The sequence below is a fragment of the Rhinoderma darwinii genome, chromosome 7, assembly GCF_050947455.1.
Source record: "Rhinoderma darwinii isolate aRhiDar2 chromosome 7, aRhiDar2.hap1, whole genome shotgun sequence".
NCBI classification, from domain to species: Eukaryota; Metazoa; Chordata; class Amphibia; order Anura; family Rhinodermatidae; genus Rhinoderma; species Rhinoderma darwinii.
In genome coordinates, this window is record NC_134693.1 from 35,059,911 (window position 1) to 35,086,124 (window position 26,214).

Sequence of the window (26,214 nt, forward strand, 5' to 3'; positions counted from 1 at the left end):
TCTGTAGAAACTGTCTGTTTTGATCTGTGCCATGTATTTTTGTGAACAATTATTCCATCTATGAGAGAAGATATTCAGTAATGATCTAAAACCTGTTCCTTTCATTTACACAGGACCGTGTCAACAATCCATGCAGTGGTGGTTGGATGTTTCTGCTTGTATATTTTAGTTTATGATGACGCTGTCAATATTGATCCAGTGTGGTAAGTCGTAGCTGCTGTGTGTTTTTGTTTAGATTGTCTGGATGGCCATTATATCAAGAAAGCTTTATCTGTCTCTAGGGCCAGGATCACACACACACAGTTTGGATGCAGTTTTGTCGCAGTTTTTGGCTCCGTTTTTTTGCGCAAAAACAGAAGTGGACACAAAATAAAGAAGATGCATCACTCTTTTCTTTATACCTTTCCTTCCTTTTGAATTCACAACTGTCTTTGGCACAAAAAACGGAACTAAAAATTGCCACAAAAACTGCCTCAATACTGTGTGTGTGATCCAGGCCTTATTCACACGAGCGTGTCCGTTTTTCACGTGTAAAAAATGCAACATTTTGCACGTGTTGCAGATCCGTGTGACATCCGTGTATGGCGCGCGTCTGTTTTTTACGTGTGTATGTCATCCGTACCTCACGCGTTTTTTACAGCCGCAAATAAAAACCAGCTGTTTTTTTCTTTTTCTCATAATTTCTTTAGCAACTGTTTCTTGAATCACGGACAGCACACGAATGTGCGTCTGTGTGCTGTCCGTGATTTTCACACACCCATTGACCTCAATGGGTGCGTGATGCGCAACAAACCCACAAGAATAGGACATGCAGTGACTTTCATGCAGCGGACACACGTTGCGTGAAAAACACTGAATGTCTAAATGGCACCATTGAATTGCATAGGTCCGTGTGTAGGGTCACAAATGCAGTTTAAGGTGCAGTTTTTAGGTATGTCTTTTTTTTCAGCAAAGCCAAAAGTAGATCCAAAAGGCATAAAGAAAAGACTGATGCAGCTCCTTTCTTTTGTGTTCACTCCTGTGTTTGGTTAAAAAAACAGAACGAAAAACTGCACCAAAATCGGCATCAAAACTGCATGTGTGATCCTGGCCATATGCTGTAAATCTGCACATGTTGTTGATTCAGCTGATATTCTCTAGAAGGAGGCACATAGCGTAGAACTAATAATAGTTTAGATTTGGTGTTTGCTATTTTAGTATTTAACCATTTCTGAATGTGAACTTAATGAATTACAAAAATATATTCTCAAGATGATTTGCATAGACATCTAGTGTACATTTGCGTGTGTGTTTGTATATGTTCACATGTATCAGTTTTGTTTCAGAAATTTCTGCGACTGCAAATCTATTCTATACATCTGAACGGTCTTGTTTCTGCTGCATGTGTATGTATTTTTACAACCCCATTCAGATGAATGGGGCAGATTTCCCATTGAATATTCCATTCCAATATCTGCAAGGGAAATCTGCCATGTGTGAACATACCCTAAGGGCATGCCCACACGTGGCGGATTTCCTCCGCAACTGTCTGCATCAATGCCGCACAGAATCTGCGTTGCAGATTCTGCGGCGGATCTGCCCAAAATGTGCAGTAAATTGATGCGGACTAGCTGCTGCGGACTGCGGTAAAAGTGCTTCCCTTCTCTCTATCAGTGCAGGATAGAGGGAAGGGCCAGCACTTTCCCTAGTGAAAGTAAACTAATTTCATACTTACCGGCCATTGTCTTGGTGACGCGTCCCTCTTTCGGCATCCAGCCCGACCTCCCTGGATGACGCGGCAGTTCATGTGACCGCTGCAGCCTGTGATTGGCTGCAGCCGTCACTTAGACTGAAACGTCATCCTGGGAAGCCGGACTGGAGACAGAAGCAGGGAGTTCTCGGTAAGTATGAACTTCTATTTTTTTGACAGGTTGCTGTATATTGGGATTGGTAGTCACTGTCCAGGGTGCAGAAACAGTTACTGCCGATCGCTTAACTCTTTCAGCACCCTGGACAGTGACTATTTACTGACGTCTCCTAGCAACGCTCCCGTAATTACGGGAGCCCCATTGACTTCCTCAGTCTGGCTGTAGACCTAGAAATACATAGGTCCAGCCAGAATGAAGAAATGTCATGTCAAAAAAGCAAGACGCATCCGCAGCACACATAACATGTGCATGACAGCTGCGGACTTCATTGCGGAAATTAGAATCTCCATTGAAGTCAATGGAGAAATTCCGCCATGAGTCTGCAACCAGTCCGCCACAACTCCGCAACATCCATTGCATGCTGCGGACACCAAATTCCGCACAGCAGCCTATGCTCCGCAGCGGAATTTTCAGCCTCGTCTAAACGAACCCTACTAAATAGAAGTGGAAGTCAATGGAGAAACGGCTCCGCTGCGGATTAACGCTGCGGAGTGTCCGCAGCGGAATTCAAGAGCAATTCCGCCACGTGTGGCTTTGCCCTAAATGGTCTTCTAGGCCATATTCATACTTTGCAGCTTGTTGCAGGTTTTCTTAGGCAAAACTAGTAATATCTATAAAAAAAAAAAAAAGAGGAGACTCGTATTAGCTTTCCCTTTTGCTTTTGGACAAGATAAAAAGAAACCGGAAAAGCTGCATAAAAACTGCAAAGTGTGAACTGGGCTTTATAATCATCTAATATTAAAAGGTACGTCATTTCTTGAGTCACACATGTCTTTAATAGTCTAACTAGCAAATGGCATTTTATACTGTTCAGTAGGTTGGATGGTATTATATATCCAGCTCTATATATAGTTTATAGTCTGTGTACATCATTTAATGATATGAGTGTCAGTGCCAGCATTACTGTAAATACCTCCTTGTCACTCTATAAATATATAATATGTGGTGTTGCTTGTTTCTTTTTATGTTGATGTCTGTTGATGTACAAATATAACGTCATATATTTGGTACATAATACCCTATAATATGTTTTCCAGGGGAGACCCTTTTATGGTGAAGTTGAATGTTGCAATAACTTCAGGCTACCTCATCTCAGGTAAATGGACACCAGCGCAACATGGATAAACCATCGCAAGGCCATTCCTGTTGTTTATCAATTCCCTTTATCATATTGATTATAGTTTTCCTATTTAAGCATCATTTTAAATGCAGAAACTATTCTCGTTGTCGGCAGCGCATCTCCCTGTGTAAACATGATGATAATGCATGGGGACAGACGATCGTAGTAACAAACGCTGGACCCCATACTAGCTCTTTGTGAAAGGAGCAAACGAGCGCCGATCAACGAGCTGTGTCGTTGATCGGCGCACATTGTACCAGCCAAAATAGGCCGGTGTAAAAGGACTTGAAGACCATGCTACCAGTAGTTTCTGATGCCCGTTTTCTCATGGGAACAGCAGTACTATGAATGGGCACATGTCCTTGAATATCATTAATGTAGTTACAGTACACTAGACAGAGCTTTTACTATACAAATGAATACTATCTATCTATCTATCTATCTATCTATCTATCTATCTATCTATCTATCTATCTATCTATCTATCTATCATCTCCATGTGACGATTGGAGAGCCTCAGGGCCCAGGATCTTCAAGCTACGACTCTGCATGGCGCACGGATGGATATTGTTGATTTAGTGGATTCAGATGCCCTGCATCCCACATCTAGGTGCCTGGTGTGCATGTTCTCTTTTTGTGCTATTTCAGGCTACATGCACACGGTGCGTATTTCGGTGCGGGAAATACACAGCAAAACAGTGGAAAATACGCAGCAAAACCGCAAGAAATTCGCAGCAAATGATGCGTTTTTCTGTGCGTTTTTTAAATTTTGCTGCGTAAATCGCAGCGTTTTCATGCTGCGGGTTTTTTGGCGTATTTCTGTATAACTACGAGGATAGAATTTGCATGTACATTTCTGGGAGAAATTGACACGCTGCGGTTTCGAAAATACGGTTTAATTTACATCCCGAAAAATACCGCAGCGTGGACATGAGATTCCTTGGAATCTCATTGTCTATGCAGGTACTGTATTACGCTGCAGTTTTGCCGCATGCAAATAGCACGGCAAAACCGCACGTAATACGCATCGTGTGCATTGACCCTCAGTGTGCCACCATATTGTAGCAATAATAATAATATAAAATAATAATAGTCAGAACAGTGTAGCCCGGCTTGGATACAACATATGTACTTGGTGTAGTCCAGGTTTTCTTTAGTGAACAATTCCAAAGGCTATCCACCACCTTTATAATGGTTGTTACTATTTTTGTATTGTAGACGCGGGAGAAAGAGGCAAATAAAGTTAGATATAAAAAAATTCTTAGGCCTTATTCAGACCAGCGTATTATACATCTGTGTGCTTTTCGTTAATAAAAATTGGCAACACACAAACCTATGCAATTCAATGGGGCTATTCACACATCCATGGTTTTTCACGCAGAGTGTGTCCGTTGTGTGAAACTCGCTGCATGTCCTATTTTGGTCAGTTTTTGAAGTCAATGGGTACGTGAAAAACACAGACAGCACACGGATGACATCTGTGTGCTGTCTGTTTTTTTTTCTCATCACTTCTTTAGCAACTGGTGCGTGAAAAACAGGAACACTGATACCACAAAGAACTGAAATGCATGAAATACGGTCCATTTTTTGCGAACTCAAAACAGACACGTTCGTCTGAATCACGGCTTACCTAGAGAGATCCATATTCTTTTTCATAGGAAGCATATCAGAGATATTCACAGCTAATTGTTGAGTGGGATGGTGAATTGACAGCCACTTTTGTGATCAAAACTGGGCTTGACCACACATAACGAAATTGCTGCAGAAAATGTCTGCAGCAATTCCGCAGAAACGAGCAGGATTTTGGCTGCGGAAAAACCGCACCATAGCCTGCGTTTTTTACTGCAGAAAATGGTGCGGACTTTGCTGCGTTTCCCTCAATGTTGGGAGATGGTGACATCTCCTCTGAAAAACGCAGCAATTCTGGCCACTTTCCGCAGCAGGATTCGACATGCTGCGGTATGAATGCTGCTGCGGAAATTTTACGCAGCGTGTGGATGAGATTTGTTAAATCTCACCCACTTTGCTGCTACTGTATTCCGCTGCATATTTTCCATCCACAATTCCAGACGGAAAATTTAAAGCAATTCTGCTGCGTGTGGACAAGCCCTAAGGCCTTGTTCAGACATGGTGGAATTTTTCCGCTGCAAATGTTGGTGCAGATTCGGGGCAGTTACGCAACGAATCTGCACCAACATTTGCATATTTGACAGGTAATTCAGACGTTGCAGAAAACACAGCGTACTTGCCACAGATTTCAGTTTTTGCATTGCAAAGGCTGAAATCTGCAGTGAAATTCCGCTTCTCCGCAATGGAATGAGCATGCTGTGGAGGGAAAAATCTGCACCGCAGCCTAATTTCCGCAGAGTTATTTTCTGCAACATCTGAACTAAGTTTCCTAAAAATGTATAGAAACAAATGTAAAAACTGGCTGCTGCAGAACTCCACTGTGGACTGTCCACAGCGGAATTCAACAGCAATTCCGCCACATCTGAATGTGCTGAGAGCATACTCTAAGGCCAGGACTACACCTAGACATTTTGTAGCGCTACTGATTGACTCAGCCTACTCACTTGGCTGATGGCTATTCCCCCGACTGCCATATACATGCATTTATTTCAATGGGGGGAAGAGAATAAGTCGCTGCCGGACACCTCTGGCAGCTGCAGGAACAAAGGATTGGACATGTTGAAATTCAACATAAGTGATCCATCTTTCCCCTGACATCTGTCATCGGGACACGCCCGTTAACATTAGATAGTCCGTGTATGGGCACCTTTAAGCCTTGTCCACACAGTGCAGATTTTGCATTAATTGTTTAAGCCAAAATCAGAATTGATTTTTTTAGGGCCTTTATTTTATATATTTCTTCTATTTAGGGTTTGTCCCTAACTTTGGCTCAAAAAAGACAAAATCTGCACTGTGTGAACAAGGCCTAAAGGTGTTGTCCAAAAGTTAAATAAATTAAACTGCCTGCAGGAAATGTTATAAAATACAAAAAACAAACAAACTTTATTCACCTGTTAAATCCCCCACCACTCCAGCGCCGTTGCTTTGGTGGTCCCTGTCTGATTATTTTTCTGGAACGGTGACATGCTATGACTGCTGCAGCCAATCACTGGCTTCAATGGTCATGTGCTACACATGCTAGCATCACCGCAGAGGCCAGTGAATGATTGCAGTGGGCACTTGGATGTACAACACGTCATCACTGCAGGAAAATAAAAATCGGCGGTGACCACAAGAGCATCAGTGCTGGAACGGCAAGCAAATTAACATGTGAGCAATGTGTTTGTTTTTCTTTGTTTGTTTTTGTTAGATGACCGTATGCTCAGTGTAGAAAGGAGATGTGATTTATGTTCAATGATGAAAGTAAAATTAAGAAAAAGAAATAATTAGCAAAATCCATTGTTTAGATGTCTTGGCCACTAAATTTTAAGAATAATTACTGCACTATGTATAATTATATCAATAGGAACTGGACTTAAGATGACCATTCATATTATTAGTTACATTATATAGCCCACTCTCTTCCCCACCACCTTGGATTAGTTCATATTCAATGCATATTGTAAGTCAGTTTGGCTTTTTCTCTTGCAGACTTGTTACTGATTATTTCTTACTGGAAGGCGATCGGTGATAAGTATTTTGTGACGCATCATGTGGCAGCTCTGTATGCTTACTACTATGTACTGGTGAGTGCCATATTAACTTATACTGCAGTAGTGCAAGCAGACAAGGAAAGATTGGCCATAAATGAACTTTTAAGGCACAACGATCTAATTTGACAAGAGATCAGCATTACTTAAGAGGGCATCATGCCATGTAATACCTTTAATCCTAATTAGTTCATCAACGGATTAAAACACGTTGTAAGGCCTCATGCACACGACCGTAAAAACACCCGTTATTGCGGGTCGTAATTACGACCCGCAATAACGGGGTCATAGACTTCTGTTACCCACGGGTACCTTCCCGTTTTCTCACGGGAAGGTGCCCGTGCCGTTAAAAAATAGAACATGTTCTATTTTTCTATTTTACGGGCCATGCTGCTATACTTTATAATGACAGCACGGCTCGCAAAAGCGGCCGGCTGCCCGTGGCCGGCCGTGCCCGCCCGTGCTCGTAATTACGAGTCATAAATACGAGCACGGTCGTGTAAATCTCAGTTCTTTTGAACAAACACATTTGGCGTTTTGTTGTAAATCATGACTTCAAAACATCAAAAATAAGAAAAGGTGAAAAACAAAGCAATTTTACCTTTTAAGCTCATTGTTGGTCAATCTATTATGTACATGGCTTGAGTTATTTTACCTCCTGCTGCCAGGCAGGTCCTGCAGTGACTTGCATAGCAATTTATTTTGGGTCCTGCTGGCAGTAAAGTATTTCTGTATGTTTGCATGGAATGCTGAAACTGTCTTTCTGTCTCCTCTACAATACATGTATGCCTGCATGATAGTAGTATTTTGAGGTTGAAGAGGAAATCTCACTGCATGGTTTGTTAGCTTGTGAAATAGTGAAAGCTCCTGTCAAACCTATATGTGCATGTGCTAGTAGAGTTAGTAATAGTCATAAGTGGCGCTAGGCTTGCATGTGCCAAGGTGTCGAATGTACAGTTGTGTGTGTGTGTGTGTGTGTTTCTGTGTGTGTGTATATATATATATATATATATATATATATATATACATATACTAATCCTTCCCAATGAATTAGAATATATTAAAAAATTTATTTATTTCAGTAATTAAATTCAAAAAGTGAAACTCCAATATTATATAGATTCATTACACACAGTGTGATCTATTTCCAGCATTTTTTCTTTCTTTCAAGGCTTATGATTATGGCTAACCATTGAGAACCCAAAATTTAGTCTCTGAGAAAATTAGAATATTATATAAGCCTAATTTCAAAAATAATTTTTAATATCAAAATGTGGGCCTACTGAAAAGTATGTACAGTATATGCCCTCAATACTTGGTCGGGGCTCCTTTTGCATGAATTACTGCATCAATGTGGCGTGGCATGGAGGCGATCAGCCTGTGGCACTGCTGAGGTGTTATCAATGCGGCATGGCATGGAGGCGATCAGCTGGTGGCACTGCTGAGGTGTTATGGAAGCCCAGGTTGCTTTGATAGCGGCCTTCAGCTCGTCTGCATTGTTGAGTCTGGTTTCTCATCTTCCTCTTGACAATACCCCATAGATTCTCTATGGGGTTTAGGTCAGGCGAGTTTGCTGGCCAATCAAGCGCAGTGATACTGTGGTTATTAAACCAGGTATTGGTACTTTTGGCAGTATGGGCAGGTGCCAAGTCCTGCTGGAAAATGAAATCAGCATCTCCATAAAGCGTGTCAGCAGAGGCAAGCATGAAGTGCTCTAAAATTTCATGGTAGATGATGCTTTGACTCTGGACTTGATATAACACAGTGGACCAACACTGTTGCTCAGTGTTCAAAGGTCCTGTTTTCAGATGAAAGTAAATTTTGCATATAATTTGTAAATCAAGGTCCCAGAGTCTGGAGTAAGAGTGGAGAGGCGTCAATCCAAGTTGCTTGCGGTCCAGTGTGAAGTTTCCACAGTCAGTGATGGTTTGGGGAGCCATGTCATCTGCTGGTGTTGGTCCACTGGGTTATATCAAGTCCAGAGTCAATGCAGCCATCTAGTAGGAAATTTTAGAGCACTTCATGCTTCCCTCTGATGACAGGCTTGTCGAGAAGAAGATGAGACACCAGACCCAACCATGCAGACGAGCTGAAGGCAGCTATCAAAGCAACCTGAGCTTCCATAACACCCCAACAGTGCCACAGGATGATCGCTTCCATGCCACGCCACATTGATGCAGTAATTCATGCAAAAGGAGCCCCGACCAAGCATTGAGGGCATATACTGTACATACTTTTCATTAGGCCAACATTTCGGTATTAAAAATCATTTTTGAAATTGGGCTTATATAATCTAATTTTCTAAAACACTAAATTTTGGGTTTTCATTAACTGTTAGCCATAATCATCAACATTAAAAGAAAAAATATGCTGGAAATAGATCACTCTGTGTGTAATGAATCTATAAAATACATGAGTTTCACTTTTTGAATTCAATTACTGAAATAAATTAACGTTTTGATGATATTCCAATTCATTGAGAAGGACTAGTGTATGTATAACAAATATTTGTTGTATTTTTATGTTTTTAAAAAGGGGCCAGGTGGCAAAAAATATATGGTTATTGTTATGGTTATTGTCCCAGATGTTTGATGGATTTAGTGTATTTATTATTCTCTTCAATAAGCCATAATAAAAATATAGAGTGGTTGCCCAATAGAAATACATGCGGGATATTTATTAACCTAGGATTTGATACATTTATTTTGAATCCAGCTGACTTATATAGATTATTGCCAGGACTTATTAGAAATAGATGTAGTGCCAAAACACATGCTCAAGTAACTTCTTTATTGATAGTACCTTGTATGATACTGATTCTAGAATTGTGGCTCAGCTAAAGGGGTTTTCCGAATTAACACTTTTACGTGTCGGTGCTTTTAACCTCTGCATGTGATTATATTTGTAATGCAAAAATTGGCCCCGTTTCCCGACGCTGCAATGGGGCACATGACTGGCGACGTCACTCACTTTGCCCCCTCTGTTTACGAGCCGTATACCTATCACGTGGTCAAACTGTTTAAAGTATCTGTCTGGTAGACGGCATGTCACTAGTGACATGTCGTGTATGGGCTGTTCTGTTATACAGCCAGGAAAGTGCATGCGCGGTCCCTGCTGTTTTCTCGCTTGTCGTAACACGAACTAGCGTGGCAGATGCTGATGAAGGCAGATATCTGTGAAAAATCGCTATTCTTCCCATCAAAATGACGGCCACCATAACAGAACCCGACAGACCGCATTATAAGTCAATAGGATCCATCATAAGACTGATCCGGCACTGGGTTGTGGCTTTCGTTTTGAACGGAAGCCACAATGCAAGTGTGAAAATAGCCTAAGTTTTAGAGAGGAAAAATATTTCTTTATTGTACATTAAAAAAAAAAGATTGTTTTATACCTGAGCACATAACTAACAGATTATAATCTAACCTTTTGGTGCATTAGAACAATTGAGTACGACTCTTATGCAGGGTTTCCACAGGTTGGAAACCACGTAGCGTAGCCGATCTGGAACCCACAGCACATTCCGTCTGAAAAAACGCACCGGAATTTCCACTGCAGTAAGCAACGTAGAAATAAAAAACGAAAACACCCATACTTATCTAGGCCATTGTCATGGTGACGCGTCCAATTGTGGCTGTCCGGACTGGCCTCCCTGGATAACGCTAAAGCCCATGTAACTGCTGCAGACTGTGATTGGCTACAGCGGTCACATGGGATGAAACGTCATCCAAGGAGGCCGGACTGGAGGAAGAAGCAGGGAGTTTTGGGTATGATTTATTTTTTTCTTAATTGTGATTTTTGCCGGGAAATTCCCATCACTTGGCTTTCTGTTGCAAGCTTTGCATCCCGATTTGAATTCAATGGCAAAAACCCGCAACAGAACAGCAACCAAAACGCAGCATAAATTGATGTGCTGCAGTTTTAAATTCTGCACCGCAGGTCAATTCTCATTTTTGCTGCATTTTTCCCGCAGCGTGGGCATGAGATTTTCAAAATCTCATACAATTTGCTGCTACTGTAAATGCTGCAGAATTTCCGCACAGAATTCCGTGGGAGCCCGGCCTTAAGGGGTCCTCCAGGAGTAGGGCCACATGCACACGACCGTAAAAATCGTTCGTAATTGCAATCCGCAATTATGGATACATTTACTGCTATTGACCGCAGACACCTTCCCATATGTGTCCAGGTGTCCAGGCCGTATAAGTGTACTGCAATAGATAGGACATGTCTGTTCATTTGCTTTTTACATACTTTGTATGCGAGCACGGCACACAAATACGGGTGGCTGTCCGTGGCTGCCGGTCCCACAATTGCGGGCTGTGATTACGGGCACGGCCATGTGCATGGGGCCTAAGAAATTAGTGAAATGATTTGTAGCACACAAAGTTTATGCTGTCCCAATGCAGTCAATGAATTGAGATTTGAGGGGACCGCATGGCATGTGTGTTTGTTTCATGTATATAGCATAGTCTACGTACACTGTGTCCATTGAACTCTATAGATGTAGCGAGAATTGTTATATTTTCATCAATTCCATTTAAAATATGTTCTTTCCATTCATATTTTCTTTTGCTTATCCAGACATTTTAGCCATTATATACCATCCCTACAACTGATGTGTGATATATGTTTTACATCTGGAATTGATTTGTATAGTTATCTACACCCTTCCATTAGTTTTTATGTTATTTAAATGCATAAAGCTTGTGGGTGTCATATGTACACTGTTGTGAGTGCACTGGGGCTGATACTCTGAATCTAGTGCCCGATTGACTTATGAACCTTGAAGCTCAGCACTATCTTTATATCCATAGTTTCCATAGTCTACGAAGCCATAGGCACTCCATGTGACACCATATAGTGCCTTGGTATAGCACCATATAACGAAGATCTCCCTTCGAAGAAATGGTTTTAGGAAACTATACCTCCATAATAGTCCATCAGATGCATGCCACATTTCTTCGTATTCACTGAAAGTTTTACAGAAGAACCTCAGTATGCCCCTGTATAAAATCAGAGGCATATGGATGTACAGTACTGACCCTAAATGGTTATTAGTGCCATATTACGCCATTTCTTCTGTGAAGTTTTTAAAATTCTGTCCAGATGTATCATAATTATATCTGTGTGTGGGGAAAATGGTGCACATATGCTCCGAAAGGGGCTTATCAACCAGTTTTACCTTATTGGCAAATCTATTTGCCAAAAGTTATGCAGATTTTATAACCTTGTCAGATTTGCTGATCAGATCTCTTAGAAAGCTTGTCGGAGCTGTAATGGCAGCCATAATAACTTTCCTAGAAACCGATATAACCAAGAAAAAGCTGAATAAAAAAAATTTGCAAAGATTCGAAGTGTGGAAATATTTCTTAAAGTAGTTGTCCACCCAGGACAATCCCTGTCCATTTGCTCATTCGGCGCATAAGGATGTCATGGGGAGGTTTAGTTGCTGGACCACTCATCGCTGGTGGTCTGCCTAGAGAAAAGGGGTTCTACTAACTAGAGGGACAACCACTTTAAAAGAAATCCAAAAAATGGACCTTTTTAGCTTTACATCTATGAGTGATAAATCCCATTTAGTTGAGGGCTTGAATGCATGGTTATGTGTCTCCAAAAGTATTAACCCCAACTAATGTTCTCATTCTCTATACTCAATGCTTAACATGACAACACTGCGTTGTTATTCACTCTTTAACTCTAATATTCAGCATTCCCAAACATTTAATAAGCCAGTTACGGACTTGTCTGTGTGTAGTACTAATAGTATAAGCCAAGCCGTGTCCATGCTTGACCATGGTATGGATTTACCAGTATGTAAGAGCACTGGTATAAAGACTGTTCATATCTGTTGCGTTGGAGACACCGCTTGCTTTTCAGGCATCTGTTCGCTTATGGACCTGTAAGTACATCTTGTTAGCGTAAAAATCACCAACGTGACAGCGGTCATTGATGTACTACCCGGGTAAGAATGATAAGAGTTTTATGTCTAGAACAGCTGGACCATCACAGTTTTATCACAAATGTGTGATGGTAGGCAATCTGTTATGAAACTACAACTTTCAGCATGGCCTGCCCATTGCTAGGTCATTTTGGGTGGAGTAGGTTCTTAACAGCTGAAAATGCTGCAGGTCACCTGCTACTACCAATGGCCAACACAGACGAAAACATTATTTAATTTGTCTGCATCGAAGGGTATTACCACAAAAAAAAAAACGAAAAAAATGGTCATATATTAGTAAAGTTATAGCGACCGATGACAAGCTGTCGCTTTATTATTAGCAGTACTTCTAAGAAAATGACAATAGTGCCAGTTCCTGTGAAGCTACTGCAAACGTGACAATCAATGGTGGCAGATCTATTTGTCACTTTTGCATGACAGCCACAACAGAATAGAGCCCCCCCCCCCCCCACAATTATTGATGAACTTTGGCTTTTAATTTATTACTATATGGCCAATATAAGTTTGGAGTAAAAGTGTTTTGACGTGAATGTGGATTGTCTTGTGTTTCTCTCTGACACGTTCCCTCGTTTCCTTATGTTTATTAATTTCCATTTTTATTTTATCACTTCACGGTTTTCATTCTCACTTTACATGAACATTGTGTCATCTTGTATGTGTGTGATGGAGCGCTTTTGTGAGAGATTCCTGTGGACAGCCAATGTGGAACACAATGGGCGTCATGTATGAAGACTGTTTCAGGGTACCCACGCACGAGACGGATTTGTTGCAGAATTTTATGCAGTAATTCCGAAGCAAAATCTGCATGTTTTACGTGCGGATTTTGAGGTGTATTTACCACAGAGTTCACCCCTTTTACCTAGAAAAAGGATGAAATCCGCTGTGAGCATCCATAACAGAATGAGCATGCTGCAGATCTGATTTCCGTGTGGAAAAATGTTCTGCAGGACATCCACATAGATGGAATCCGCTGCCTTACTGTGCGCAAATCCTCACGTAAATGCTGCAGCATTTCCGTTTTGTGTTTAGGGGACCTTAGAGAAAAAGAGACCTTATTACGTATTACACTTACGTGTTCTAAATTGCATTGGAAATTACGTTATGACTTTTTCCTCAGTTTTCATACATGTCATCGTGATCATGATCCAAGCTCTTCTATGTAAAGATTTTGTTTATATAATTTTTTGCTTCATATAGACATTTATTACCTACCAGTCCACTATTATTATATAATGTCTAATAATACAATTGTGCTATGGAAGGAGAGTTACCGGCACATGTCTTCATTGTACAAGATATGGCTTGGAACAATTTTCCAGAATATACTGGATGTGTAATCTCCTCATATTATTTTATTATGCCCCCTATTAGTGAATGGATTATCTCTATCTCATTTCACACAGTGAATGGCAGCAGGTGTTCAGCTTCATATACCTCATTGAAAGTGATTTTAATGATTGATTTAATTTATTATATTACAGCTTTTTTTCTTTCCAAAATGGTAAGGATATTGATATGTGGTCAGCCCTGTCTCTTCTATTTAATGCTTTACAAGATGGCTGCTACTACAGTAAGTGGTAACTGACAACTCAGCCTCATGTATAAAACTAGTGAAACAGTTACCCATAGCAACCAATCAGATCATTGCTTTCATTTTATGACTTACACTAGAAACATGAGAGCAGGAATATTATTGGTTGCTATGGGCCACGCTGGCACTAGTTCATGTACATGGGAACCACAGTTCTCACCTCACTTTGGCATTCATGTCCAATTCCTATGACTTGCCAGCATTAGTTGAAGAAGGAATATCCTTTCCTACTGTCAAATTAGCAATGACACAAAATATATATTTCAACCGTAATCATTTTGAATAACTATAGAACATAATTACACAGAAAAGAGTCTAATATATATAAATAAATAAAACAAATCTATTGAAGACAAAGGCCCACATTTAGGCCTCATGCACACAACCGTAAATAAAACATGTCCTATTTTTTGACAGCCAGTATTCACGGGCCGTTAAAAAAACCCCACCATGTGAATACACCCATAGAACTTCATCGTTCTGAAAACGGCCGTGTGACGGCCGCTAAAACAACGGCCGTCACACAGCCGTTTTTCAGTGTCGTGTGACTGTACCCTTACCGCTCATTTTGGCAGAAATTGCACAGGTTAAAAGTCGCATCCATAATAACATAACAATTTGAAAAATGTGTCTTTTCACTCCAAAAAGGAAAACCATCTACAAAAGAGGGCATGCTCAAGCTGTAGTACTTTTAGACTCCTTTATAAAAGGTTAAAATAGGTACGAACTAGTGGTGCAAATGTACGGCATGCAGAAAAATAAATCCAAACCGTCAAACAATTCCAAATTCACCAGATTTATTAACAGGCGTGCACCTTTTAATAAATCGGGTGCAATTCTTGCCAACTACCCTCTCCAATTTAATTGGTGCAAAACACGCCATTATTAATAAATGGGGGCCATAGTTATAGTTTCGCCCATAGCAATTATTTGGAAGAATTAAAGGTTGTCTCATGAAGACAACTCCTTTCTTAAATGAAGCCGACTTTAGAAACCTCAGACGATACTAGAACATCGCGGTTGCGACCAGCCCTACATTTTCCCTGCTACGGCCACTCTAGGGGAAATATAGTAATCGCCCATGTAATACAGTATAATTTCAGTATCTCGGACACACATTCCTCCTGCAATTCGAACTCCATGCAGGTATTGCTCTTGAATTCGAACCCAGGACCCCGGTATGGCAAGGCTATAATGTCAATTACTGAGCATGTGATAAATTCTGTTGAGAAACAAACATTGTGTAATTCTAGAACAGTGGGACTATGACACCAATGATCCACAGGGGTAAACTCTCATTTGCAGTACGGAAAGGTGAGCACCAATGTACTAGAGATATACAGTTGTGAGTTACCATTTTATATTACCCAGAATATACTTGAATGACTTTTATATTTTAAATCTGTTATGGTGTACAGTATGTAAATATTTACGAAGATTTGCTAATTAGCCTTAGATGTGGTGCTGCGTTCTGCGGTGCTCTGCTATTCTTGTACTGTATATACAGCGCTTCCCTTTACAATGCTACCTCCACCTATCCCCAGGAATTTTATCTGTACATGGAATTTTACTTCGTCAGAATTCAGTACAAAACTCCTTGCTATTACCACCATTAATAAAACAGCATTTAGCCTGTGTTTTATTCAGGTGCAGTGAAGAGGGAACACTGTATATAACAAATGTTTGCGACAGATATTTTTACATCTTTGCTTCACTTTCCAGGGTGAAGGAATGTTGCCATATTTTGGTAATTTCCGTCTCTTAGCTGAATTCTCGACACCTTTTGTCAATCAACGGTAGGTAAAGTAACCTTTTCTTCTATGCCTAAGGGTGCTTTCACTCTGTGCCGAATGGAATGGTCTTTCTGCTATGCCGCAAAACCAAGTTGAAAGAACTTGTGTTACCTGTAGAAATCGTACAGTCAAAAACCGCATCACAAAGCGACAGCAATTTGCGGTAAAAGGCACAGTGTTGCTGAACGGCAAATGGACGGTGCCATTCAGCACGTGACGTTGTCCAGTCAGTGGGGAGGTTAACCACAACATTGTAATTCAGAGAAATATGTTATGTATGAGGTTAGATATATAATTATGCATTGTAGAGGGTTGAAGCCCTTAGGGTATGTTCACACGCTAGCTGTTATTTACGGCTGAAATGACAGACTGTTTTCAGAAGAAAACAGCTGCGTCGTTTCAGCCGTAAATGCTCCTCCTCGTAATATACGAGGCGTCTGTGACGGTCGTATATCTTGAGCTGCTCTTCATTGAGTTCAATGAAGAACAGCTCAAATTACGTGGCAAAGAAGTGCCCTGCACTTCTTTGCCGAGGCAGTCAATTTACGCGTCGTCGTTTGACAGCTGTCAAACGACGACGCGTAAATTACAGGTCATCTGCACAATACATCGGCAAACCCATTCAAATGAATGGGCAGATGTTTGCCGACGTATTGTAGCCCTATTTTCAGACGTAAAACGAGGCATAATACGCCTCGTTTACGTCTGAAAATAGGTAGGTGAACCCAGCCTTAGGCCTGATGCAAACGACAGTATTTTTGCGGCCGCAATTTATCCTCATTGTTGCGGATAAATTGCGGACCCATTCTTTTCTATGGCCCCCATGCACACAACTGTGATTTACACGGATCGGTGCGGGGGCCGCAAATCTGGACCGCAAAAACTCAGGACAAGTCATTTTACGGTCCGGATTTGCGGATTCACCAATATTGATGAATTGTTGTGGATTCATGAGTCCGGATGACAAACGGATGTGGACCACATCCGACAGACCACAGCGGACCCGTGGCTTTCCGGACTGCAAAACCGATACGGTCGTGTGCATGAGGCCTTCGTTTTATGCCTGATTTAACTACTGTGTACGAGTGCTTTCACACGTGCTGAATGGCAAAGTTGGTGCCATTTGCCATGCCTGAAAGCACCCTTAGCTAAACAAGCCGCAGTGCCTTATTAGCTGCATTGGCAATATGCTAATTGAGGCTGTATACAGTATAGTGTTAGGTTGGGTCTACATGGGTCAGATATGCTGCAGATAGTTCTGCAGCAAGTCGGACCATTGAGGCTGGATTTACACGAGCATGTGCGCTTTGCGCGCGCAAAAAACGCGGTGTTTTGCGCGCGCAAAAGGTACTTTACAGCTCTGTGTGTTAGCCGCGTATGATGCGTGGCTGCGTGATTTTCGCGCAGCCGCCATCATTATGACACTCGGTTTGCATATTTGTAAACAGAAAAGCACGTGGTGCTTTTCTGTTTTCATTCATAGTTTTTACTGCTGTTGCACGAATAACGCGCATCACACGGAAGTGGTTCCGTGTGCTGCACTTGATTTTCACGCACCCATTGACCTCAATGGGTGCGTGATGCGCGAACAACGCACAAATATCGGACATGTCGTGAATTTTACGCAGCGGATAAGCTAGGTGAAACTCACGGACAGTCTGCACGGCCCCATAGACTAACATAGGTCCGTGCGAGGCGCGTGCTAATCACACGCGTTGCACGGACGTATTACACGTTCGTCTAAATAAGCCCTAATCCTCAGGAAAATAATGGGGAAAATCTGCAACAAATTCGTGCTTATACCCCAACAAAAATTGATATGTCACAGGTCACAAAAAAATCTGCACCACAGGTCAATTTCCATGCATACAATTCTCACTGCAGGTGGATGAAATTTGTTAAAACCTCATCCACTTGCCTGCTACTGTAGGAAAATCTGCAACATTTCGGTCCTATGCAGGCCCAGCCATAGGGTGTATTTTTATTTTTTTCCTTTTACAATTTCCTTTTACAAAAAGATTCCCTTTGGGTAAGGATACATGTTGTGCGGCCGAACACTGAGCTGACGTGTGGTTTTACTGCAAATTGCCGTGGTGCTTAAATTATGTCTGCACATTTTTGCAAGTATACCGTCGTTTAACCTGCAAAAAATTTGTGGACATTAACATTAATTTAAGAATTACGCTGATTTTCAGAAAATCTGTACATGGGTATGCGCCTCAAATGCACGGCAAGCTGTTCTGTGTGTACTTACTCTCAGGGTGTATTTACATGAGTCGTTTTTGTCGCAATTTTCTTAGTCGTGGCAAACCCGTACTATTTTGGTTAAAGCCGCAATAACAACATCTCATGTAAATACACCCATAAGGTGGTCATAGATGTAACAATGTTTGTTTGATACATCTATGATCAATCCTGATAATATTTATTGCCGGTGTTAACATTTTTTGGACTACTGTTGCAGAACATTAGGGCTCAAGCAAACTAATGTATTTTGGCTCTGTCCATGAGCTGTGTTTTGAGAGCCAAGGACGGGCTCCTGTTGGATCTGAAAAGCCTTTGGGAATGGCTTCCAGAACTGATCTGACAGGTTATAAACCTACGATATACGGCTCATGCATGGAGTCATGTACTACAAGACGAGACATGCCTTTTTTACAAATTGCTTCCACCATAAGGGTATGTACACACGTACAATTACAAGGCTTTTTTCGAGGGAAAACAGCCTCTGGTTTCAAGGTGTTTTTGAATCGTAATTTTTTTTTTTAATGGAAAATAAGATACAGAAACGTCTCAAGAAGTGACACGCTACTTCTTTTTAAATGGTTTATTTTTTACGAGGCGTTTTTTTAATTCAGCAGTGTAAAAATACGCCTCATGTGAACAGCACAGTGTATTTCCCGTTGGACACAGTTTAAAGGTGTATTTCAAGTGTATTTTTAAGTTTTTATGCTTAGATCCTGCCAGAGGAATGTATGATCATTTATAACGTTTAATTGTTTGTATATGGTTATAACTGGCAATATCTATCATTAATATTATTGCATCTATTGAGTTTTGCAGGTGGTTCTTAGAAGTATTGGGATACCAAAAGCACTCCCTGCCTAACATGGTGAATGGAGTCTTGATGACAATCGTCTTCTTCATTGTTAGAATAGCAGTCATACCCACCTATTACAGGCGTGTCTTTTCTACCTTTGGCACAGAGGCATTTTATAGACTGGGCTTAGGTGCACAGTGTGCTTGGATCATCTCCAGCGTCTCCCTGGATATAATGAACGTTATGTGGATGATGAAAATCGCAAAGGGATGCTACAAAGTCCTGTATCACACTGATGGTGTATCGACCAAATCTCAGAAAAATGGGAAAGCGGAGTAGAAGCAGCAGACTTCCTTGTGTCTTCCATTCTTCCATTCTTCAGATGTTGCAGGCTCTGCCAGGACTTGCATGTTTTTTTTTTTTCCCTGACATAAAATGTATTTTAATGAACTTCCATGATTACCTCTTTATAATGTTGCTCCTTCATATTCACACCCTGCACTTCGATAAACACTGTTCCAAAGAGCGAGAACTTCTTTCCTGAGAAAAATGTTTTTGTCACTGTAGAATATAACTCAACAAGAATTCCGTCTATAATCCTGACACTCAGTGACCATCATATGCTTCTTGTATACTAGTATAGGGGTTGGGTGGTAGGATGACGTTGGTAGAAAAGTCACAGCTCATTCGATCTTGATTTTCTTTACAAATAATAATAATAGTACTTTTTGGGTATATCCTCTCTAATTAACAACATTATTTGCTTGTTCTTAAAGGTTTTGACTAGCACATAAGGCCCCTTGCACATCAGATTTGGGAGATTCCCTATCCCATGCATCTGTGATCCAAAGAAGGATTGGACCGTGGCTCATGTCAGAGATGTTTCCAGTCTCTCTTGTGCCATGATCCAATCCTCCTTTTTACCTGAAAAGATGTATGGGAGAGCAGATCTCCCAAATGTGATGTGCAAGGGGCTTAGGTGGGCTTCTATGAAGTTATTCAGCTGTCATTATAAATTAAACTCTTAAACATATCAATTTCATCCTTACTTGGTATAGCCAATTGAACTTTGTAAACTACCTTGAATAGTCCACGACATTCACTTATAGTATTTGATATTAGCATCGTAATTTGAAATATGAAAAATTCCGTCTTGCCACGATTTTGTAAACTATAAAGAACATTTTTAGAAGAAAAACAGGTATCCTTGAAGTTAAGGGTATGTTCACACGGCCTATTTACGGACGTAATTCGGGCGTTTTTGCCCCGAATTACGTCTGAAAATAGCGCCTCAATAGCGCTGACAAACATCTGCCCATTGAAAGCAATGGGCAGACGTTTGTCTGTTCACACGAGGCGTATATTTACGCGCCGCTGTCAAATGACGGCGCGTAAATAGACGCCCGCGTCAAAGAAGTGACCTGTCACTTCTTTGGCCGTAATTGGAGCCGTTATTCATTGACTCCAATGAATAGCAGCGCTAATTACGGCCGTAATTGACGCGGCGTTCAAGCGCCTGCACATGCCGGTACGGCTGAAATTACGGGGATGTTTTCAGGCTGAAACATCCCCGTAATTTCAGCCGTAACGGACGCCCTCGTGTGAACATACCCTAAATGTCATGTTTTGTGGCAGACATAGCTTTACATGAGCTTCTGGAACGTTATAAATACTTCAAAAGAGTGAGGACTGGGGGGGGGGGGGAGATAGAGCACCACCAAAGAGCTATTATTGGGAGGTAAAGAGGTCAGAGAGAGATTATTTTGGAGGGACATAATCTAAAATGTTTTTATTTGCCAAGACACATGCATACACACACACACACACACACACACACTCACACTCACACTCACACACACACACACTCACTCTCTCTTTATAGCGGAGTGTCATATAAACTCCTCATGGGCGGATCTACGTTTAAATTATGTCATTTACAATTATACCTCTTTCTTCATCGTCAATCTGTTGAATGACCATTTGAATTCTATTCTTACCTAAGGTATTCAAAGCATCTGTCATTTTTAATTTTGGTTTATTATTAGGTAAAGCTTGTCTTTACATATACGAACATGATCAAACTTCTATTACTTGAGTAGTTCCTTTTACAAGCAGAAGCCATCTGGATAAAAAGGAAGAGTAGGGGATGGGAAATCCAGATTTCCTGTCAGCAGAATACAGGGCTGTTACAATCTTTTCATTGACAACTACAGGTGCTGTGAACAACCCTCAAATGCTGTTGATGAAGCCAGATAGAGCAACCGCTGAATATTTTATTACCATGCTCCTGCTCTGCTCTTGCTCGTAAAGGAAATAATTTGGGTAATAGACGTAAATTAGGTATTTGCTGTATATGAGATTCCCTAATAAACATGTAAATGTTCACTAATAGTAACCCTCCACTTAATGCTTACTCCACTAAAGAGAAAAATATGGTAAGCTCTGGATGGCAACATTTCTTGTTTTATGTTTGTTGGTTTTCCAGTTGTATTACCTTGACTATTTTAATGATAAAAAGTTATATTTCTCTTGATGGTTTCTACTGCTTGCAGATCACTGGAACATAATTTGGAAGGGGTTAAAAGGAAGGGTGTTTTATTTTAAATACAGTTTGATACTTTGAGAATTCCTGTAAGAATAATTGTGCAAGTTTTTTAATTTAAATTATTATTGTTTTTTAAATTGTCATAGGGTTTACAGTGTAGCCACAAATTTGCATGATTTTTGCCAGCTGGCATCCAGCGACGCATATAAATGTGCCTGGACTAAGTTCCTTGTGCTGTCTTCAGCAATTCTACATAAATGCCATCTCCATGTTCCTGAGCTAAAAGTAACAAAGTAATGTTAAGCACCTGTTTTGCATTCCCTTTTACTTAGCAATCTTTAACACTGTGTGAGCAATTATATGAAAATAGTGTAAATTTCTTTCTATAATTATCTTATCATAGATTGAGTTGTATAAAGTTAGCCATACATAGTGCTATAATTTCACCCATGTATGGGGAGATCCCAGGTGCTTCTGATAATCAGAAGCATTGAATATTACACAGATGTGTGATGGAAAATCTTTTTGTGATTAACCATTGTTTGCTCATTTTCATAGCCAAGGGAAGAGCCAGATCCCTCTGGTGCCAACGGCGCATAGGGCTCTGTGAACAGGAGGATTCTCCTCAGTCATCAATGTCAACAAGGCATCTCCCTATGTATTGTTATACAGGGTACAATTACCCTCAGGTTAGAGCCCATTTGGGTAGATTCACACATCGCATATTTGTTGCAGATTTTTGAGCCAAAGCTAGAAGTGGATCCAAAAGGAAGACGTTTTTTCTTTATATATCCCATTCCTTTTGACACTACTTCTTGGTTGTGCTCAAAAATCTGCATCACAATCTTCAACAAATATGTTACGTGTGAATCTAGCCTAACAATATTTGGAATGACAATTTTCAATTTTTTACTAATAAAAATTTCAGATATCTGCATACTGGAAATGATTTTAACCAATGGTTGTTTGAGATTGATGTTAACAATGCACATGATGTATTGTTGGCAGTGAACATCTAAAAAGATATCTACTACAAACTTACTGAAACATAATTTTGTGTAAAATTATAGCAAACAAAAAAAACCTGTTTGGGTATGTGCACACACACTAATTACGTCCGTAATTGACGGACGTATTTGGGCCACAAGTACCGGACCGAACACAGTGCAGGGAGCCGGGCTCCTAGCATCATAGTTATGTGCGACGCTAGGAGTCCCTGCCTCGCTGCCGGACAACTGTCCCGTACTGTAATCATGTTTTCAGTACGGGACAGTTGTCCTGCAGCGAGGCAGGGACTCCTAGCGTCGTACATAAGTATGATGCTAGGAGCCCGGCTCCCTGCAGTGTGTTTGGTCCGGTACTTGCGGCCGAAATACGTCCGTCAATTACGGAGGTAATTAGTGTGTGTGCACATACCCTTACTCTTTAGGGCCTGTTCACATCATCGTTGCCCTTCTGCTGAGGGGATCTGTCTGTCTGTCGGGTTAACCCCTCAATGGAAAGGCAAACGCAAACCTCAGCTTCCGTTTCCCTCACCATTGAACTTAATGGTGACGGAAACCTAGCTAATGGTTTCTGTCTGTCACCGTTGTGACAGGGTTCTGTTGTTCTTGACGGAACCAATAGCGCAGTCGACTGCGCTGTTGATTCCGTCAAAATGATGGAACCCTGTCACAACGGTGACAGACGGAAGCCATTAGCTAGGTTTCCGTCACCATTAAGTTCAATGGTGAGGGAAACGGAAGCTGAGGTTTGCGTTTGCCTTTCCGCTGATGGGTCAACCTAACTGAAACCTCAGACGGAACCCCTCAGCGGAAAGCGACGGTGATGTGAACACAGCCTTAGTTACTAGCTTTCAATTGTTCTGATCATGTAATAAATATTGAGTCACCCTCTAATCTTATCTTACACATTCAGTACATAGGGATATCATTGTGCAGTTGCTTTATGATCTTTAAGCTTGGGAATTCATAGTTCTCAATAATTATTTCAGTCAAAAGGGGGGAATATATATAGATTGCGCTGAAATCTTTGACTTTTTACGCCTCTTGCCAATTTCCAAATAGAGCGGGATTTAGTGGGAGGGGGCATGGCCTCCGATTAATTACAGATTTACATAATTTACGCCAGAAATTGACATAAATTACGCCGCAAATCTAAATCTACTCATAGCATGCCTAAATGTGCATTTCTGACATATGGACAGCCAAAGATGCACCAAATCTATTAAGAGGTTTACCTCCTAATAGAATTGGCACATTTCCCGCCAACATAAATTAGTCTAAGTTTGTCAATTCAAATGCCAGTTTTCATATATTACCCCAGTATCTTTTTATTACATTATTTAGTGATATTGTCTTCTCTAGTATGCTTGATTTGTGTTGGGAACCTATTCATTGTAATGGGCATTAGTACTATTTCTAAACGGTCTTTAAATAGCAGTACTGTATGTATTTTTGCAGATTTGAAAGCTGACAAAACTATCTATACTTGAAGGCCCATAATCCCATCCACTAAAGCATAGTTTCTGTATAAAAAAAACTCTGATAGATTTGACACTAGGTTTTATTACTTTAGACATAGCAAAAGTGCTCAGAAAAACTAAACTAATGGTCCGGTATGACATTTGTAGCACATTTCTAATATTGTTTTGTATAGTAAAGCTGGTTTCAGATGGCAGTAATACAGCCACAGACCCGGGATTAGCCAACATTTTTTACAGAATGAAACTTAGATAACTATAGGGTTGTATATAACGTGGATAACTATAGGGTTGTATGGAAGTTAGATCACTATATGGTTGTATGGAACCGAGATCACTATAGGGTACTGTGGAACTTGGATCACTATAGTGTTGTATATATCTTAGACCACTATAGGGTTGAATTTAACTTGCATCACCGTAGGGTTGTATGGAACTTAGATCACTTCAGGGTTGTATATAACAGATCACTTTAGGGTTGTATATAATGTAGATCCCTATATGGCTGTATATAACGTAGATCACAATAGGGTTGTATATAACGTAGATCACTATAGGGTTGTATATAACGTAGATCACTATAGGGTTGTATGGAACTTGAATCACTATAGGGTTGAATGGAACTTGAATCACTATAGGGTTGTATACAATTTCCATCACTATAGGGTTGTATGGAACTTGAATCACCATAGGGTTGTATGGAACTTGAATCACCATAGGGTTGTATGGAACTTGAATCACCATAGGGTTATATGGAACTTGAATCACCATAGGGTTGTATGGAACTTGAATCACCATAGGGTTGTATGGAACTTGAATCACTATAGGGTTGTATCGAACTTGAATCACCATAGGGTTGTATGGAACTTGAATCACTATAGGGTTGTATGGTAATTTAAGTTGGGCAGTTGAACAGTGCAGAGTGTTGTGACAACAAAACAGGTGAGAATGCAGCCTCATTACAGCCATCTGAAACCGACCTTAGTCCTATTACACACGATGTTTCACCAGTTGGCTCCATTTGCATAAAATCGGACAGCATTTGATGTACATACCCTTGCATTTACATGATTTTTATTTAAAATCCATCTGTCGTAGGAGAATTAGCACAGATTTCCATATAAAGGAATGTTGCTCTGCTGTACATTATTGTCTAAGTAGTTTGGGTTGGGTAGGTGACCCAATAACTAAAAATATCTGGTTTTAAAAAAATATATATTTTCACCATTTTATGTTCAAAGTATGTTTTATATTATTTATTAGTCCCCTTTTCTTGAAGGTTGACTTTAATTTGGTGCAAATTATTTTGGGAAGAATTTAAAAAAGCATTGTGTTGAGGTGCTTCACCTAGAGTATATTGCATTCAGATTCTGCTAAATGCTTGCTAATAAGTTAATATATAATATTAGGGCAACTAAATTTAAATCTTAAGGTTTTATAATTTAATCTCCACCAAAAACGGAAAACTCACATTTCACTAAGAGACCTATTATACGGCCCGACGTATGCATAGGGACGTGTGAACATTACTATGATCCCTCCTCCCCATAAATTGTCATCACGTCGGCAGCGCATCTCCCTGATTACTCGGAGAGATTTGCTGCCGACAACGATGATTTTTAATTCTGCATAAAAGAGCAGATCAACCGATGAACGAGCAAGCGCTCGTTTATCGGCTGATCGTTTCCCTGATTACAGAGGGCAATGATTGGGAACGAGCATTCATATCATTGGCCTGTGTAATAGGGCCTTAAAGAGGCTCTGTCACCACATTATAAGTGCCCTATCTCCTACATAATCTGATCGGCGCTATAATGTAGATAACAGTGGTTTTTATTTTGAAAAACAATCATTTTTTAACAATTTTAGATTCATGCTAATTCGTTTCTTAATAGACAACTGGGCGTTTTTTACCTTTTTACCAACTGGGCGTTGTAAAGAGAAGTGTATGACTCTGACCAATTAGCATCATACAGTTCTCTTCATTCATGATTACCTGATCTCGCGAGATCACGCTGTGCTGTGAGCAAGTCCCCCAGAAACTTTATCGAAGTGTCGGGAGTGTGAATACACATCGCATCCTGGCTGGAGGTGATGTCTATTCACTTTCAAGAAACT

The 26,214-nt window shown here is 40.5% G+C and overlaps 1 protein-coding gene across 1 annotated transcript in view; it reads left to right on the plus strand.

Annotated features, from left to right (window-relative positions):
- Positions 1-20,388, plus strand: part of TLCD4 (TLC domain containing 4) — a 62,986-nt gene extending 42,598 nt beyond the window's left edge. The window contains exons 3-7 of the mRNA XM_075833167.1: positions 114-203; positions 2,945-3,003; positions 6,628-6,722; positions 15,959-16,032; positions 19,093-20,388. Of these exons, the coding sequence (XP_075689282.1) occupies positions 114-203; positions 2,945-3,003; positions 6,628-6,722; positions 15,959-16,032; positions 19,093-19,408 (634 nt within the window). The 3' untranslated portion in view covers positions 19,409-20,388. The remainder of the gene's footprint in view (positions 1-113; positions 204-2,944; positions 3,004-6,627; positions 6,723-15,958; positions 16,033-19,092) is intronic.
- The last annotated feature ends 5,826 nt before the right edge of the window (positions 20,389-26,214 follow it).